At 44.1% G+C, this 20028-nt stretch overlaps 1 protein-coding gene across 5 annotated transcripts in view; it reads right to left on the bottom strand.

Moving 5' to 3' along the window:
* Window positions 1–69: 69 nt before the first annotated feature.
* Window positions 70–20028, bottom strand: part of ptprz1a (protein tyrosine phosphatase receptor type Z1a) — a 46719-nt gene continuing 26760 nt past the window's right edge. The window contains exons 8-31 of one of the 5 annotated variants that reach the window (XM_042109058.1): window positions 19545–19695; window positions 17228–17412; window positions 16706–16832; window positions 14707–14747; window positions 13855–14422; window positions 12466–12978; window positions 9323–9467; window positions 7887–7978; window positions 7627–7712; window positions 5788–5808; window positions 5389–5485; window positions 5219–5304; window positions 4950–5084; window positions 4460–4594; window positions 4165–4328; window positions 3816–3951; window positions 3498–3644; window positions 3252–3345; window positions 3055–3128; window positions 2704–2832; window positions 2453–2605; window positions 1683–1825; window positions 1404–1539; window positions 70–1147 (exon numbers count right to left, since the gene is read on the bottom strand). In XM_042109058.1, the coding sequence (XP_041964992.1) occupies window positions 1004–1147; window positions 1404–1539; window positions 1683–1825; window positions 2453–2605; window positions 2704–2832; window positions 3055–3128; window positions 3252–3345; window positions 3498–3644; window positions 3816–3951; window positions 4165–4328; window positions 4460–4594; window positions 4950–5084; window positions 5219–5304; window positions 5389–5485; window positions 5788–5808; window positions 7627–7712; window positions 7887–7978; window positions 9323–9467; window positions 12466–12978; window positions 13855–14422; window positions 14707–14747; window positions 16706–16832; window positions 17228–17412; window positions 19545–19695 (3702 nt within the window). In that variant the 3' untranslated portion in view covers window positions 70–1003. Of the gene's footprint in view, window positions 1148–1403; window positions 1540–1682; window positions 1826–2452; window positions 2606–2703; window positions 2833–3054; window positions 3129–3251; window positions 3346–3497; window positions 3645–3815; window positions 3952–4164; window positions 4329–4459; window positions 4595–4949; window positions 5085–5218; window positions 5305–5388; window positions 5486–5787; window positions 5809–7626; window positions 7713–7886; window positions 7979–9322; window positions 9468–12465; window positions 14423–14706; window positions 14748–16705; window positions 16833–17227; window positions 17413–19544; window positions 19696–20028 lie in introns of all 5 variants that reach the window. The other 4 variants (XM_042109055.1, XM_042109056.1, XM_042109059.1 and 1 more) reach the window with 4 other exon arrangements.

The raw sequence follows: 20028 nt of genomic DNA, 5'->3' as shown, positions 1-20028 counted from the left end.
ACATCTGCACAATAGTAGACGGATTGAATACATGCGTCATTATTTAATTGTTACAATTAAACAAAGTGATGAATGCAAAGCAAGGAAGTCTGTTTATTATGATTTTAGGGTTCTTTTGAGGGGGGTTGAAACATGCAAAATGTTACGTTACAAAAATGTTACATTTTTCATTACTTTCACCATCGATGTTTCCATAGCTGTTCATGTTTCATATTTGTTGTGTGTGTTAGAAATATATAAAAAAGACAGCCAAGCCATAGCTGGTTTTGTTTTTATTTTTCTTTCTTTCTTTTTTTGTTTGTTTAATTCTACCTATCTGCCACATTTCATAGGCAGTGCCATTGTATTGACATAGAACTAAGTGTCAGTACACCATGTCAAGTCTTAAACAAAGTACAAAATCTTGTAATGTCAGAAACATGTCAACATAGTTCAAATGATTTCAACTAAAGTATTAGAACTTCACCATATGGCAAATCACTAGAGGTTTTACAGTCGTAAAATATAAAAATCTAACATATAAATAGAAATTTGGTCCGTTTATTGGTTTCTATGGTACTATTTACATATTAGAACATTATTCCTCCTTATCTTAATCCACTTTCAAACATAAAGCAACATAACCACTTTGTATTTACAATTTTTTGTGTGAAAAAGCTGTGGCTCATCCGTGGTCACTACAAAATAGACTAACAAAATAATTCTCTGTAAAAATCCTGTTTTCCCTTTTTTATTAAGATGAAAGCCAGTAAGTGTGAAAATCTAGAAATAGTTAGTAAGAAGTTAACAGGAAAAACATCACGTTTTGGGGGGTTTAGTCTTTTGTAACAAAAAAAAATGTATCGGCCATTACAAGCACAAGGTAAATATACAAGGCACACACTCCAAGACTGCTTCCCATCCATCTGTGGAGCACAGTCATGGAAGTTGGTTGAGGGACGGGGGCTTCAGGGGGAGGGGAGAAAAAAAGATCTATCTCAGGAGTGTAGGCTGGTTACCATGGTTACACAAGGGACTCCAGACTCTCGGCAGCACAGGCCAAGCCTCCTGGGACTGTCCCGTTGTTGTCAGCAGACTGGAGCATCTTCTCGTCGTCCTGGGTGCTCACCAGATTCAGGATGGCTTTGTACAGAAACTGGTACTGCTCCTGCCAAACACCAGACAGTCGGCAGAGAAACACTCAGTCAGTCATATGCCACCATGGCCGTCAACAACAATATGCCCCTGTAGTAGTATCCATGTCCATAAATGTTAAAAACAAAACTTTTCTTTTTCATTATACAACTAGTTTAATTCCTACATACATTTTAATTTTAAGTATATGTTGCTAACATTAAAAGTGCAATATATTCAGGTTGTGATTCTCTAAAAAAATATACTATAAAAAACAGGAGAAGTCATACAATCTCAGTGAATACACCAGGTCTCATGAGGTTGGTCATCCGGGCCACCTGGTACACATCCACAGACTCCTCTGCTTCCTGCTGTCTCACCAGAGAAGACAGCGCACAGAAGGTTCCGGCAGTCACACCACCACACCTGCAGGATACATTGAGAACCATGTGAAAAACACCTACCTATTGTATATTGATGTTCATCATGCATTTTATCTCATGTGAACAATGAACAATCTGATATTGGCAAACTCTGGCATTGTCAAGAGGATCAGATGTGAGACCTACTCATCATGCACGACCACAGGGCCATCTTTGGAGTTGCTCTCCTCTCTCACGATGCTGATCAGCTCCAACGTGTTGCTGATGGGGCTGTCTGGGTTGGGCCAGTGAGGACAACTGTAGTGCTTCACCTCCACCACATAATCATCCTACACACACAACACAACACAACACAACAGTAGTGATTCACCTCCACCACAGAATTATCCTACACACACAACACAACACAACACAACACAACACAACACAACACAACACATGCACTGACTGAAAGAAAGGATGTGTGTCCACACTAACGCTGCTTGTTGGCACAGATGGCACCACATCAGCTGAGTGAAGACCAACAGATGTGTTGCAGCAAAATGTGCCAAGCATTTCCCAAGTTCTATTTTCACTGCTTTCAGCACTTCTTTGTTTCTTGAAATACTTAACAGTTTCTCACAATGAGCATATGTCAATTAAGATGAGGATAAGGTCCATTTATTTAACGCTATGTAGTCTATTATCATTTCTTGTTTATTGGTCAGTGATATGCTAATACTACAGGCTCCCAACAAAGGTGCTAAGCAGGGAATGAGGGAAGGCACACTTTACTGACTAAGCCTGTAGATTGCTAGAGAATACGGCTTCACAGCTATGCATGGGATGGAAACCAATATGAGCTGTGAAACTAAGCTCTTCGGTGCGTAGCATGCCTTTGTGTTCATATGAAGCATCAGCCCCTCTGTTTGTGTGAACTGAGATAGCTGAGCACATATGAACACTGTGAGACTCACCTGCGTGGCCTCCAGGCTGTACTCCTGCACTATAAGCATCTCCTCATTGGACAAGCAGACATGGTTCTCCCCCCTGAAGGTGACCGTGAATGTATCATAACTGATTGGTTGGTCTCGGCGGGGCCAGTAAATGAACGGCTCAGCTTCTTGTGTCTGCAAGTGAGAGAGGAGGGGCATGTTAGAAGAGTGTCCACTCACAGTGGCCTGCAGATGGACAAGCCCTGCGAGACATGGGGATCCTGAGCACTTACAAAGCTCACCATATTGGGCAGTGTAACGATGACCTGGGCATTATGATCCCAAATCATCTTCCAGAAGTCCTTTACGGTAGCAGGCAGGGGATTCTGGGTCACAATGAATTCATTGCTCCGGCGATACCCCTAAAATATTTAATTAAAGGTGTGAGGTCCAGCCTGAGTAGATATTTACATTTCCACATATACTGTTATTTCATTACATTACATGCCCATTTATATTTGAGAATTTATAGCTCTTCGTAACTATTGGAAGAATTCTTATAGCACAGACAATGAAGCAGTGTTTGCAATTGAAAGCCTTCATGCCTATCAAAAGTTTGTATTGCAACACTACTCTGCTCTTACCATGATATACGAGGCATTGATGTACTCTGAAGTTTCTCCAGCTGCTGTACTGAGACACACTCTGGATCTTTCAACTACAGGGAACAATTGTGGTGTAATTAGACAACAGTGTGCTTTTCAGTGGACATCCATAAAACAAAAAAGGTTCATTCATCCAGTACTACTCTAATTAAAGATATGAGCATGCAAACACTCACTGGGGATTAAAGAGGAGCTTCTGTTTTTCTCCCTGTTCCCCTGGTTCAGGGCTGTCGTGTAGTCACACTGCTTGGCACATGACTGGCTCACCAGCTATAAAAGAGCAATACTGTGTAAAAATGCACCCCATCTGTATAGTCTTGCACTACCACAAATGCTTAATGGGAACTGCATACGCAACATTATTACATTACAAAAATATAAAACTACTGTTGTCTGCTGGCTCAGACATAATCAGGCCTCACCTTAAACTGCCTCTCGAGCTGTGTCTTGCCTGAGGGCCCGGGCGTCAGGAGCTCGTTGACGTAGTTATGGATGCAGCTGCTGGGCACCTCAGTGTCTTTGCTCCAGATGGCCTCCATCAGAGCATCATGAATAAACACGTACTGCTCCTGTGGGGAAAAATACAGCGCATTCAAGACTTATTGTCCATCATCAGTAATGCCACACTGTAAAAGAAGCATCCATCCTCAACATAATAACTGTGGCCATGAGGACCTCTCCTTGTGCCTCATCAATGACACACAGCTGTTAAAGGGTATGACTGCTTTCCAAGGAATCACCTCAGTCTGCACCAAGTAGTTCCTTTGGGTTCGGATGTGTTTCAGGAATCCCATGACATTGACAGTCCCCTGCTCTTTGATCTGTTTCAGCATGCTGTCCAGGACTATGTACGTTCCTGTCCTTCCCACCCCAGCACTGCACACAAACAAAAGGACACAGATAGAGAGCGAGAGAAACATGGAATTAGTGCTATTAGCCATCTCTACTGTTCAGTGCTGTTGCACCCCCACATCACTTCCACACCCCATCTCTCTCTCCAACTCACTTCCTGTCTCTCTCTTCATTGTCCTGTCTGATTTAAGACATAAAAAAGACCCAAAAATATAATTTAAAAAAGATGCCACCCACCTACAGTGCACCAGCACAGGCCCCATGTCCTTTCTCCACGCCTGGGAAGACCTTCGGACAAAAGAGAGGAGAGGCAGGCAGTATTCGGGGACTCCCATGTCAGGCCACTGAGTGTAATGGTACTGTACTACCACCCTCTCATTGGAGCGGCCCCTCTGGGAACCCTGTGGAGAAGAAGAGCTAAGAATCACATCTAAAACAGGGCAGTAATCAAGGCTGATGAGTTTAGTGCAAATGAATAAGTGTCTGCAGTATGTCAGTGAGTTCAATGACTGCCTGATGATTTCGTTCTGACCTTCTTGACGGTTGTGTTCCTCAGTGTGAAGGTTCTGACTGTGTAGTAGGCCAGGACTTTGGTGCTCTTCACAGTCACCAAGAAACAGCCATATTCCTCCTGACTCTCCACTGGCCAGTACTGATCACACTTCCTCTGAAATGGACAGACCTCTATTACACCTCACAAGAGTTCTCTAGATGCACCTGCTGTAACCCATAGTCCAGCACACAACCAAATTTATCTACACTGTAGAAGGTTCTATGCTCTCTTTGTACCGAAGTAGTGATTGCAATTTAAACAAAATGGAGACCTAGGTTTAAAATTACTTAAGTTACATTACTTTTTAGTTTACCTAAATATCACAACTGACATGAATGATACCAAAATACCACACTCTGAGAACACACTCAATAGCACTCTTTTGAGCTAGCTTTGATCCAGAAGACAGAAAGACACCAATAAATAAACAATTATTCTCAAAGACTGTTCATAGTTATTGAAAACTCACCCGACCCTTCTCCACCAGATTGGTAATCATGACAATAACCCCTACATTCTGCTCCCATACCATCCTCCAGAAGTCCTCCGTACTGGACTTTAGTGGGCCTTGAGCAGCAATGTAGACTCTTGGCTTGTTGAACCCCTATAAAACGGAGTAGTTAAGAGCCCTTCATTAGAATATAGCAGCTTTCTTTGTGATGGGTAAAGGCACAAGAAATAAAGTATCATAGCTTGTCGAGATAGTCAGCAAGAGTGTGAAACATTCATGTAACTCACATCCACAAAATTAGCATTGATATAATCCCCAGCAGTCTTCCCATCCTTATCAGGTTGAGGTGATAATCTGACACGGCTGTGGTCATCTGAAACAATGACAAATTGATCAGTCATCTTCACGTGCCTGTGTATGCCTCCTGTATCTTGTATTAAGATGTTTAGTCTCTTACAGGCTATGATGTTGATGTATCTATTCTTATTCCTGTTGTCTGGGTGGGTTGAGCTGTCTGCCGTTGTTCCCAGATCTACACAGCATGCCTGGACTTCCTGTAAAAAAGCATGTCGGTCATAAATCACCTTAAATAGAAAACACACTTCTGAACGCTTCACTGAACTTTTAACCAACCAAATAAGACACACACAACACAGGGGGTGTTCAACCATCTTCTTTACTGTTATACCTCCTTTATGACATAACATATGGTTTTGTCATGCTTATATAATGTTTGAGTTGGTCATTTTGCTGTGATTTCCTAGAAAATCCCTCAAAGTAAATTTCAGAAATAAAACCAGGGTGTCGGGTGCAAGGCAGAAACACACAAGAAAGGGGTGGGGGAACTTTGTCTTACCTCAAAATACTCTTTCAGTATCTACCGGTAAGAGGTGAGTTGAGAATGCAGAAAGCAGAGTGATGAACATACATGGCACACAACAACAGAGTGCAAAATTATACATACGCATCAGCACACAAGCACATATAAATATGACATCATGCATTTAGTGGGTGCCACATGGCAATATACAGTGCGTGCAACTTGTATCATTTCATGCAACATGTTTAACTATCATATCACTGGCCAGTCTTAAGCATAAGTAGTTACTTGACTTATTTAAGACAATTTAGTTCATTTTAAAACGAATGAAAATTCAAGTTCAAGTCACTACTTACAAAGAGACTGATAATTATACAACTTATGGGACACATAATGAGCAAAAACAAAGTCGGACCTGAAGGAAATTAACATTGAAAGTTGTGTGGTTACATGCTGTGTAGTTTATTAAACATGCTTGAGTCAACAAAAAATAGACCAATAATGGGTAATGAACCTCACACCAATGAGTTTTTTTTATTTTTTTTTATCAAAGATCAGTTCTTGTAAAATGGTAGCCTGGGTGCCAGCTGAACTTAGTCCCGCCCACAACATTTGAGGTCGGGAAGTTTGGTCTGGCATTGCTCCGTTGTGGAGAAACTATGCTCGCCCTAGATCTGGTGGACCAATCAAATCGGGCTTTACGATGATGGACAGGTGAGCAACAGCGCCTCGTCTAAACATGGTTTCACTTTCATCAAGGGAAACCAGCGTGTTGCATTGTGACATGTTGTTCCCTCGTTTGTTTGAAATCTCTGATTGACCACCTGTTCGAGGGATTTGCGACAGCCTTTCCCAGCTGTTTATAACATGTTTGTAGCATATCACTGTTCAACAGAATTATTTTTACGGAGGGGATATAGGCCATCAGTTTTTTCCTAATAGCCTACCCTACTATGTATCTCTTAGATTTCGCTAATGAGTGTTGTAGGAGATATTGACAACACAATAACTTTTACAAAAGACCAGAAAACAATGTTAAGGCATTTGTGGAGAAGAAGGATGGTTTGTGTTTTCTTCCTACATCTCACGGTAAGCTATTTCGTTGCTCTGATTGGTTAGGTATATCCAATTGAGTGCAGAGGCATTTCCCCCCTGTATCGGTTGAAACACGCCCCATAATTACATCCCAATGGAGCAGTATCAGACTCATACTCTGACTAGAATTGAGTATGGCTACATCAGGCTAGTAAAATGGTACACTGATGTGATGATCTGTAACTTATATTTCCTTCCAAAAAGCTTCCCCTCAAATGGTTGGAAAGTAATTCAAGTGTATATTGCACTACAGCTCTGTGCCCTACTGTATGTACTCAATGCTTATTAGTTACAGTGTCCTTTAAAGGTTGAAGCTATACAACCTCAAACATTATGACCCACAAGATGAGATAATTGTGAGACACTCTTACTTAAGTTGAGAATGCAGTAAGGGCGTACTCACACTACGCCATACCCAAGTACGTTTTCCTGGGTACAGTTTGATAGTATGCAGTGTGAGTGCAGACCAAGAACGGGAGAGAACCGTACTCTGCCATGGTACAAGTGAACCGTGCCCAGTGTGAGTACACCCTAACACATAATTAACCACTGTGTCTAATTGACTGTAGTTTTCTCACAAATCAGACCACTTGATTCTTCACCTAATATCATCTTGGATAGTGTGTGTGTGTGTGTGTGTGTGTGTGTGTGTGTGTGTGTGTGTGTGTGTGTGTGTGAGAGAGCGAGAGAGAGAAAGAGAGAGAGAGAGAGAGAGAGAGAGTGTGTGTGTGTGTGTGTGTGTGTGTGTGTGTGTGTGTATAAACCACAATGAGAACCCACCTCAAATTCACGAGAAAAAGAATTTGTATTGTGAAGCTCTTCTACATGTTTGACAAAATCCTTCACTGAGAGTGCCTGGTGCTCATCTGAGGAACAAATACATTTAGTCATCTAGCAAAAAATGTCTGAGATTGATAAGAAGGTAGGTTTTTAAAAGCTGCAAACATCAGTGACATCAATACAACACATACTTCCTGTAGTTTGCATTCGTATTGCGCGGGGATGCATATGTGTGCCTGAAAGCACTGTCTGTGTTTTACCTGTGGGGGTCATTAAGGGTGAAGGTGGTGTGGACACAACTCTTGGTGATGTGCTGTCTTCTATGTAAAAATGAGCGGTCTGAAAACACTTCCTGCAAAGAGAAACGGCAGCATTCAGAAGATCTGAGGGAGCTAGTGTCCACACATGTCCATCCAGTCTCTGCCTTTCCCTTCCCCTCTCTCAGCCTGGCATGGAACTGTATCTTGACATTATTTACAGTCATGACAGAGGGCCCTTGAAAACTGAGGTGAAACATCACTGTTTTGTGAAATTAAAAAGCATACACCCAATATGTATGCTTTAATCAGGAAAAAACACAAATGCAAAAAAGATGTTTTTATTAAATCCCCAATAGCTTTTTTAAAGCATCAACCATAATATATTTTGGTGAACAACTTCGTCTTAAGGATTAAACACCACAAAATTGTCCCACAGATTAAATGTAGGCGTTTTAAGACACAACTGGAGCTCACATCAAAAGCACAGCTGCAGAGTCCCCAAATGAGCACCGTGTCTACTGTCAGGAACAAGGCAAGAACATGAAGCATATTACTGAAATCCACAGCATCTTACATGGCTACAACATGTCTCGGATGCAATCTAGTGTGGCCCCTTTTTCAGCGCACGCTTCAGTTCCCTCAGTCCAACGCCAAGACACAAACAAATCAAGCTGGGTCTTAATCTCCCAGCTCCAAGATTACCAGCTTAACGTTAACAGTCTTCACAGTTCAACAACAAACGTGAGACAGGGCAAGACATGTTTCCAAGCTCAACGTGTAAGGACAGAATGAAAATGTACAATCCCGTGGGGCTTGCTCACTTACACTCTAAATACTAGCCTTTTGATAGGATTTCCAAAGTTGCTTATTTCACAGTTGGATTTGAGAATATGCCCAGCAACCATGGAAAACATGGCTGCTTCAGTCAATAACAGCTTAAATGCATCTATAAATGTTAAGATAAAAACACCACATCAATATTATTATTCTAACCACTAAAAGTTTACATGTTGATTTTGCTACATTAATTTTACTCGTAATGTTTTGTACATGTTTGAAAAGTGGTCCCCTGCTATACAGCCTGTATGTTAGACATAAGCTATTCTGCCACACTGTGAGATCTGAAGCATCATTCTGCTGGTAGGCGTACAGTAGGTGTTGTTTGTCAAGGATTTTGTTGGTGTCCTCACTTGGGGCCACAGGAGTGGATTGGCCCTGGGATTTAAGAGATTAGGAATCCCAGGAAGACAGACAAATATCAGTGTTTTAAGAGGCTGGGTGACCCTTCAACCCCCCCCCCCCCCCCCACCACCACCACCACCACCACGACCACCACGACCACCACCCCCCACCCCACCCACAGTGTGATTGTGTGTGTGTGTGTTTGTGTGTGTGTGTGTGTGTGTGTGTGTGTGTGTGTGTGTGTGTGTTCTCACCTCCAGTAGATGAGGATGCCCACAAGTACAATTAACCCAACCAGTGTGAGGGTGGACACCACAGCCAATGGCACCACTGCTTTCCTTTGGCGATCCAAACTGCCTGCCAAAGCCACCCGAGACTCATGGCTACTGTTACTGGCCTCTTAAAACAGACAGAGGCAGAGAGAAAGAGAGAGAGAGAAAGAGAGAGAGGGAGGGAGAGAGAGAGGGAGGTACAGTAAGATATGCGGTGTTGGTACATGCAAACCCTTTCTGTACCGTTTACCTAACCACTACACTGAAACAGGGAAAGAACAGCAAGCAAAATATTAGACAGAATCATAAATGTTATCAATTTACCAAACAGGAGAACTCTTTACAAATGAAAGTTGATCATCCCTAAATAGATTACCGTCAGCTCCTTGTCTTTCTAACCCCTATGATTTCTAAGTATGATTTAGACCCCTCTACCCTTAGCCAATACACTAACCACCTCAACTTAAAAGTAAAGTAGACACCCTTCATCTTATCAGTTGTTACCCTTGGTGTTACCAGTATACACATATGTTATGTTAACTTATGTACATAGTGAATTGCCAGTTGTGCTTGAAACAGCTTATGACATGACAAAAATACAGACACCTAGTCTCTTACTAGCTCACATATGCAGTTGCTCAGAGCAATAGAGAACAGAGGATATTTCAAAATACTAATCTTAAACATAACTGCATCTTAACTACATCTGAGACACCTTGTAACTAAATACACAAAGTGTAATTACACTATACACTATATTTCTTGTAACGCTATTCACTCAGACGAAATGTATAACAAGAAGGAAAACAATGGTAGTCTGGTGAACAGACACAGTGTATATGCATCTCACTCAAATAACTGCTATAAGAATGCATGCCGGGTATTTTATAAATCATTGTCTCATCATAGTTTTTTCTACTCAGTTTGGTAATTATGCAGTATGTGGCTATTTTTTTGAACATCTCACAACAAGGGTGCTTGAACGTCTGAATGTCTCCAATGCTGCCTTATAGATAGATAGATAGATAGATAGATAGATAGATAGATAGATAGATAGATAGATAGATAGATACTTTATTGATCCCCAAGGGGAAATTCAAGATATCACCTCACAAGCTCAGCGAACTGTTGCTATAGTAAATTCAGAAACTTTTAGAGACCCTGTTTCTACCACAGTGACCTTGCTGGACATGTCACACATGCTGGGGTGGGAGAATAGGGGAAAGGGAGCGAGCTGGCTGAGGGGAAATGCTGGGGGGTATAGAGGGTATGAGGGAACATAGGAGCACAGAAACAATCCTCTCCTGAGTTACCAATGGGCCTTTAGACACAGACTACACCTGACTGCCCCTGTGACAGTGCACACTATCAGACATGCAAGCCCCTAATGTACACGCCACTGGTAGTAGTGCAGAGATACTGTTTGAGGGGGACAGGAAGACCATCCCCTATGTCGTAACTAACTTAACATGAGAACTCCTCGGAAGGTGTAAAACAGAGCATTTGCCATCACTAAGGCACTCATTTGAACAAACTGCACTTTTCACATGCTGAACCTTCCCATTTCCATGTTGTCATTGTACAATAGTAATATCACACATTAAATCTACTTGAACTCTAACTGGCCTGTATTGTGACGTTGCAATTAAAAGATTTTCCTTCTAGAAAAATTACATTTAGTTCAAAAATAAATCTGGCATCAGGCACCAGTGGGAATATTTTTACAACTGTAAGTAGAACATACAGCATCAATCTAAACCAATACTCTTAGGCCATTTCTCATTATCTACAGGATGTTAAAAGCTGCCAATAGGTTATTGTAATCTGTTTGTTTAACCTCTCATCTGCTAGTGGCCCCTGCCTGATATAAGATGGAGCAGAGGTCATCAATCATCCCAGCGATTTCATTTCTCAGATTAAGACACTGTATCTGTCATAAACCAACCAACAAACAGCACGACCAGCTGTCATCCCGTTCTGACATCAAATCACAGGATCTGTCTACCTAAGCCCTCATAGCAAAACTCAAAAAATCTTCATTGCGGAGGCAAAAACAATCTAACAAGGATAACATCTAATTGATCAAGTTCCTCTATTCCCAGTGTGAATCATTAGTTCTCTTAATGACCAAACTAAATTTAGAGTTACTGAATGCTCTATTCCATGTGTACAGATGGAGTTCTCCTGCCACCTGCTGGACATTCTTAAAAATGTGTTTCACCACATCACAGAGCATGCCAGAACACACAGTACAATATGAGGGTAAATCTTAGAAAGCTACTTCATTAATTTGAATGATGTTCCACTTAATCAGAGCTTATTTTCAAAGTTTTTTTTTTGTCTTTTAAAAATTTTAGCAGACTAGGGCAGGAAAAGAATTGTTTGGGCCCATGTGAAAGGTTGATAACTGCAATACAATGCTGTCATTCGAAATAATATGTAATAACCACATTTCTCAAACCTTATGAGTATGAGACAATATGAATATGAACTCGTTTTATCCCATATGTACCCATGAGTATGATGGAAAAAGCTGTTTGTTTAGTCAGTGCTCATTCATATCACTGGCATTCCAAACCATAGTGATGCAGATGAATAAAGTGACTGTATAAAGAATGCTGTATCAACACTGATGCATGAGTGGACGATGGAAAACGGAATACCTGCCCTTGCAACCAGGATTGCATGATGACAAAGGTACAGACATGCTGGATTAGATTGCGTTTGATGGTAATATAAAATGTTAATACAAAAAAAAACAGACCAAGGAAAGATGATTATGATAAAATGCTTCTTCACAGAAGTTGTGCTTTTTTTGTATGAGGACTAAAAAAGCAAAAATGATCCTGTTGCAGGTCTCCATGTTTAGATGAGTTGACCTTCCTCTACGGCCACCGTGCTTTAGCAGAAAGTTGAAATTAAGCTGGTTGAACAGGCATTTATGATTGGTTAGTTGCTTTCTGTTACCCAAAAGCTCCTGAGTATTTCTGTGTGGTTCACTGGACAGGGAAGCAGTCTGACCAGGATGCTGACGTCTTCACTTGGTCATCTGCACTGCCCCTCGGACACAGGGGCCCTCTTGATGAGATAAGGACCTGTGCTGGTCAGAGCTGCATGATTTTTACCTGCTACTGGCTCCTCCTCCTCCTCCTCTGAGTCCCTCTCGATTCGCTCGGGAATGCTGAAATCCGAGGACGTCTCGCTGTCGGTCAGGCTCTCCTGCCCCGAGCCGCTCTCCTCGTCCCCCACCCCCGCGGCCCAAGCCTGCCCACTCATCACCGTGGTGATGGCACTCTCGGTCACGCTCTCGTTCTCGAAGTAGAACGAGGAGGAGTGGCCGTCGTCGCTGTCGTCCGGCTCCTCGTGGGCGCTGGCAGGGGAGGGAGGTGCGGAGGGGAAGGGGTAGGGAAGCGTGCTCTCCTCACCTGAGGCTGAGGCCGAGGCCTGGCCCCGCTCCCACTCCTGGTCCACGGGGGCCCAGCCAGAAGCGCTGCTCTCCAGCGGCCCCTCCGTGGCCAGCGGGGCCCCCGGGCCCAGAGCCTGAGAGGGCGAGGCGGGGGGGAGCGGGGCTGAGGGGGTGGGAGGTGTGGAGGAGGCGCCCAGGGGTGGGGGGGTCTGGCTGTACACAGGGCTGGTGGCTGCAACAGAAACAAGCGGGTCACTACAGGCCTGGGAGCCACAGAGAGGAGCAGCAGTGGACAGAGACAGCAGCTGGGGCTCAGCGCCGGAGGCCGAAGAGAAAGACAGAGAAGAAGGTTCTAGAAGACTAGTGGAGGAGTAGAGCGGCGGGCCACTCGAGTCGCCGCCTGCAGGCAGGCTGGAGAGCAGCTGGAAGAGAGAGGAGGCATGCAGAGGGCTCCCACTGGGGGCATGCAGGGCTAGCACGGACGAGTCCGCCCACTCCGCCATCGAGTCCCCCAGGCTGCCGGAGAGGGACGCAGCCTCCGCCAGGGAGTCACTGGACAGTGGGAGGGACGGCTGGAGGGACGTGAGAGAGCTCAGTGCGAATGCAGTGGCCAGAGGCGAAGAGGGAAGAAGAGAAAGCCTGTCTGAGTCAGGCCACTGCGCCCCCACGGCAGAGGGGTCGAGTGACGTGTGGAGTGGGAGAGTCTCGTGATACGTTACCGGCGGAACACCCAGGAGCAGCGTAGAGGAACCCAGAGACATGGCCTCACCACAAACATCATCCCCTTCCTTAACAGCACCACCTCTGTCATCACCACAACTACAGCTGGAAATCAGGCCTGTTGACCCGAGAGACACGGGGGGGGAAGAAGGAGGGGGGGAGGGGTTGGAGGGTAGGAGGGGGTGGGCAGTGGTGGAGGTGGAGGGGACAGTGGCGTCACGGGACAGCAGCACAGAGAGGTCATGCAGGAGCTCCTGACTGGGAGGGGACTTGGACAAGACTGGCACAGTACTGGGGGGAGGCGGCGCAGACACAGGGCTGGCATGCAGACAGGGGGAGGGGGCCGAGGGGCCACACAGAGAGGGCAGTGCAGGAGCTGGGCTCTCACCATTAAACACCGGCTGGGTGCTCCTCAGGGGGACGCGGCCGAAGGCAGCAGTGGTGGTGGTGGTGGTGGTGGTGGTGGGGAGATATGCACCACGGCTAGTGGGCCGGAGAGAGACATCAGGGTACGAGGACATGGGAGTGACCACCATTGGAATCTCTAGTGGAATCACTGTGGTGTGCTGACCGCTGCCTCCTCCGGAAGCAGTAACCGGGACAGCCGCTTCTTTCACGTCCACAGTGGCAGTTGTAGTCGTAACTTCAAACATGTTGGAAGTAGATGTGGTCACTGGAGTGTAAGCACGCGTGCTAGAACTAAGGATCTCAACGACGGGGACCTCTGGGTCTCCAGGGCTGCTACTGCCCTCTGCTGGTGGGGCGGTGGTGAGGATGGGCTGTAGGTCGGGTCGCTTTGGAGAGCTCTGGCCCCTGCGCCCCTCTCCTTGGACACTGAGTCCAGTGAGCTGTGGGGTGGTGGCCTGACTGGGTGTTGTGGTCAGTGAGGGAGAGGTTGTAATGATTCTGACAGGCACATCACTGGGCTTGACCCCAAATGGGTTGGGCTGGTAGTCCTTGAGAACACACACACATAGACAGAGGAGAAAGGAGAAGATATACATCATATGTATTCATAGAATAATGGAGATTTAAGCACATGGGCTTGATATTTTATTATACTTCTTCTTCAGTTTAAACTCTATCTGATCAATCTTCATGCTCTTCATTCTTTCATGTTACTCATGCTAATTTGACTGATTTGCAGAGAGACCAGTGCAGAATATGCTGCATATTGATTTCTGCTCATTTCTACCTGTTCTACCTACCATTACAAACCAATTTAGAATTTCATGTTTACCTCTTCAAAGTCAAATGATTCATCAGGATCAGGGTCTGTCTCTGAAAGAAAATGTAGAACTGTTAAAATACTCAATATTTAATGAATATATATTAATATTTAATAAGAACTAAAGTTAATGTTAATGTTAATGTTAATATCCATTACCATACCCTAACACAAAAGGAAACAGTATTACTACAAACACAGATTATATGTTATAACAGCAGGATAGTTTATGGAAACAGAATTTTGGGAGAGATCATGGAAAACTGTGTGTATGCATCCACACAGAGCAGCACACGTACACATACAAACAAAACCTCCGAGAAGAGTCCACCATTTTGTGTTTATGAGAAATCACTTGTGTCAGGAACAGATTTAAATAGGTGCAAAAGCACTTAGAGTCATTTTAGTGCTCTTTATTCACAGACTGATCATTAGGGTCAACATTTAACACTACTTTTGTTTCCAGGGACTTAATATAGGTCATATTCCAACTTGTGTTTAAATGGAAAAGGTCTTTGTGAATATGGAATATGTTGTTGGTTCAAACATCAGGTGAAAGGAAGAAAGAGAAACAGAAAAAAGGAGACAGAGAGAGAGAGAGAGAGAGAGAGAGAGAGAGAGAGAGAGGGAGAGAGATCTATATTCTGACAGACAGCTTTAGATCTGGACAGGGAGGCATTCTGCACAGCATGTTGTGAGTGGGGGTCCCACGGGGTGAGTGGGTGAAACACACAGTGAGGAGGTGTGACTGGGTCAGTGCAGGCTTGGTTGAGGTCACACAAGAGCAGTACGGGAGGAGCGTGGAAACCCTCATGCAAGCCCACGGCTGTCCACACACACCACGCAGAGAGCTGAGGGCCACTCAGCGGCGCTTACCTGCTGGACGGGTGACAGAGGTTACACAGAATGGGGGTCATGGTGGACGGACGGATGAGTTTATGAAGCACGGGGCGAGAGGGACTGAGACCGTGAAATGGCATCAGGTTGGAGGACACGCTCAAAATGGACTGACGAGAGTTCCAGGAGATATCTGTCTGAGGGAGGGAGGTGCCATGGCACACGACCACGTTCTCAACGCCTGAGGGGAACCTATCAGTGCACAAGAGGCACACCTACCCCATCCACCATCTGCCAAACTTTCTTAGAACCGAAAGAAAATATGCTCCACAAGATCTGGTGAGAAACACCACACCCATGCACATGGACACTGAAATAGGATGCACAGCAGTTTTACCAAGTCATATTAGTTTATTATCAGCAATAGACAGAAATTACAGAATATTTGACCAAATCCCAACTTAAACAGATGCTACATATAAGCAAACAATAAGCAAACAGCCATTGGCATGATTAGCTCAAAATAACCTTATTTCTTAAAAAGCAGTAATAAAGGGCATGCAATATTTTCTTCATAGAAGCTACAGAAAGCGTGCTGCCCCGCATGGAAGAACTACAGAGCAAACCAACACTGAAAGGCAAACAGTACGGAGGACTGAATACAGTACGAGAACAAGTGCAATGTACACATGCACCTGTGAGTCTACGTGGCACTCGATAACAGAGGAGAAAAGAGAGTGAAAGAAGAGGTGTCTGTGCTCAATTAGAGACAGCAATCACAGGGCACATCTCACATGCTTAGTGCTAGTCGGGGAACCACATCATTCAATTTGATCCCCCCAACTAGTTAGTAGTCTTCAATTATATCATTTGCTTGGTCAAAGGATCAAAGCCATCTGGCCATATACCTTTTCTGATCATATGAAAGGTATTTATGAAACTTTCAACTTTGAGGCACTCATTGAACTGCTTTCTAAAATTCATTGGCTCGTCAGTTTCAGGAGTCATGATCTAAGGTACAGAGACTGTTTGCAACAGATAATCCTATGAGTAATGATGCTTAACTGCAAGATATTGCTTTAGAGTTGAACACAAAGAAAGGTTTTGGGAAAGAGGCAGGGGTTATGAAATCAGTCTCCACTGAGACAGCATTGGTGGGCTCAGTCAGTCTTACCAGGGTCATCCACAGGCATGTCCACGATCAGCTGGTCGCTCATGCGGCCGTATAGACCATTGGTGCACACCGCCACAACCTGTATCACATAGCTGGTGTTGGCCATCAGGTCCTGGAGAATCGCCCCCTAGTGGCATTCGGAAGAAAGTTTAGAGAGGAAACCCCACCAAAAACATCTACATTACAGAGGGCACCCCACCAAAAACATCTACAGTTTCCTGTCTGATGAATACAGTACATGCCACAGGTATGACAGCATGTGAACATGAAGTACACTACATTGTACATGCTGCATTTATGGACTGCCTGCTTTAATTATTGACTTATCAATTTGGTAGTCACGTGAAGTGGTACTATATACTTTTGTGGACTCTTCTGAGTTACTGACTAGAGCTCTACCCAGTGTGCTTGTAGTTTGTTGTTGTTTGTAATGTTGTTACAATAATTGTTGTTACAATATCTAAGCACATAAACCATGGAATAAGTGTGAATAGTTGTGAGAGCCGGAGATAACATGCTTACCACATCCTGGTCTCCATCGGTCAGGTACTCTATGCCGGGTGTGTCATCCCTCTGTGTCATGCGGTAGGTGACAGAGTACCTCTCAATGTTGGCATCATACACAGCTCGCGGCCGCTCCCAGATCACCAGCAGGCTGGTGTAGTTGTGCGGTTCCGCCTGGACGTTCTCGGGCTCTGAGCTGCAGACTGGAGAGGAGCAAGAGCCATTAGAACCTCAGAGTACTCAGTGGGCTTGTGTTTGAGTAAGACCAGGGGGAGAGTACTCAGTGGTGTTGTGTTTGAGTAAGACCAGGGGAAGAGTTTTCTCTAGTTCTATGATATGAAGTTTGTGCTACAGGGCATGTCAGGTAGAGATTAATGTGTTCAAATCCCATTGATAATTTTCATGTGTAAAAGATCAATAATCTGCAAACAACCTGTATTTTTCTGGCTGGTCACTATGAGTCAGAAAAACACTTGGGAGTCTGACTCACACTGCAAAAGGTTGGTACATTATCAGCTCACTTCAATTCCTGCTCCATAGCAGTTAGATAGATAGATAGATAGATAGATAGATAGATAGATAGATAAATAGATAGATAGATAGATAGATAGATAGATAGATAGTTAGATAGATACTTTATTGATCCCCAAGAGGAAATTCACTTTGTGTGTGTCTGCTGTCTCTGACCAACTACATTTCAGGGGCGATTGGTCAAAAGCCCTGTGAATGAGTAAGTGGCAAATGTAAGCGTGAGTGAAGTGGAGTGCTTTTTGAATAAGAGCAAAAGAAAATGTGTCAACTTGTTGAGGGATCCTCTCATTACATGGTCATGATTTTGATAAATGGTCCTAAAACACACATTACATGACCCTCCCTCTTTCAACACAGGAGGGCAGTGCAGGCCACCAGAGGGTGTGGCCTTGACACAGGCACTCCGACAAATCAGACTTCAATTCTACAGGAGGATGCAGGAGGCTCAAAGCCAACAGACTTTGTGTATACATGCTCCACAGATCTGTGTTTGCGTGTTCCACTAACTCAGAGCAGAACAACATGACCCCTGAGAAAATAGGGCAGCGAGAAAGTCTACATGGAAAATCCCCTTCCTTGCATGTCAGAGATACTGTACGTGTCCATCCGGGTGATGACTGATGGGACAGGAGCCGATTGGCAGCAATATAAACTGTTGTCATCTCAAGAGATATAAAGCAATCAAAGTGTACAAATATTAGCCATGGAAGTGTAGACAGTAGTGCACTAAATCAGACATCACATCACAACTCATATCAATAACATTTTAAATAATAGAATAAACATTCAAATTAACAGCCAAACATATCAACATTATTAACAGTTCAAATAGAATTAAACAGAATAATAAGTCTGTAGACGTTTTTTGAAGATTCCCAACAGCCATCTCTAATGGAGAGCAATGAGGAATCACAGAAGTCACACGTATATGCCATGTTTATATGCCATGTTTTAAGTGCTTTACTACTACTACTCTACTTCTCTAGTCTCCAAAACAGAGGCAGTTGTCAAATGTAGGCCAATATATGCACAACAACAAAATGCAACAAATACAAGGCAATCTGAAAGAGGGGAACACCTGAGCCCAGGAAAAAGTAGCATTTGCCTTTTGGTGGAAGGACAGCATGAACTTCTTCTGAATTAGTGGATGTGGAGTGGAAAAGCTCTAAGTAAACTAGTTCACAGTGACAGTTTCCAGTCTAAGCACCAGCCAAACAGTCAATCAGGTGGCAGGGTTAGTAAGGCACGCACACAGCTAGCTTTAGGGCAAGGGACTAGTTCCCTCCATAGATACACATGCCCATAATCCGCTACATCAGAGGAGTAATGACATGATATTGACCTGCACTGAAATTGACCTATCAATGTTGCACTGCAGCTTTAACATGACGTGTGCAGCGGGAGTAGCCTGGCCAGCCCAACTCTGCGTGTGGCATGCTGGAAGTGGGTCAAAACAGCCTGTGCTATTTACACACTGCAAAAGTGCCCAGAGGGGGGCTGCAGAATAATGAATGCACAGACAGAAAAACGGTTTCATGGGCATTTGTGTAGACAAAGGCAATTATGGGTAAGATTTGCTCATGTGACTTCCATACTGTAAAGAGTCGTGAGTGAGGTTGAACGAGGACAATAAGGCACATTTCACGCACAATTCAACTCAGTATACGGTCAGTTTCTAATGTGACCATGTCCACAGAGCTGTATGCCATGATGTGGTGCATGTGTGTATGTGTGTGTGTGTGTGTGTGTGTGTGTCTGTGGGGGGGGGGGGGGGGGGGGGGGGGGGTGTAGTTGCGGTACATACTGGGCGTGGGCACCTCCTCTGTGCCAGTGTAAGAAGAGAACACCTGTCCCATGAACTGCTCCTGCTGCTCTCTGAAGTTGTTTTGCAGGTAGTCCATCAGCATTACATACCCCGCCTGTTGCATAGTCATCACCTCACAGAAGGCCTCCAGCTGCAACACACACACACACACACACACACACACACACACACACACACACACACACACACACACACACACACACACACACACACACACACACAAGTTGGCTAAATGCAAACTGGGACTAACTCATGTTGAAACACAGAACACCTGAACTGGTACAGGGAGAACTGGGGGAACAAGTTCCACAGAGAAACAATACAGAGCTAGCCAAGTATGTATCTATCATCACTGACTTAATAACTGCTCTAGAGTTTTGTAATTATTACTTAAACATTTACACATCAGGAAACAAACTGAACTGGAAACAAACACACGTTAGCATGCACCCAAAGATGTGAG

Source organism: Alosa sapidissima, chromosome 11 (assembly GCF_018492685.1).
Source record: "Alosa sapidissima isolate fAloSap1 chromosome 11, fAloSap1.pri, whole genome shotgun sequence".
Lineage (NCBI taxonomy): Eukaryota > Metazoa > Chordata > Actinopteri > Clupeiformes > Clupeidae > Alosa > Alosa sapidissima.
This window is presented reverse-complemented; position numbering and strand designations above follow the sequence as displayed.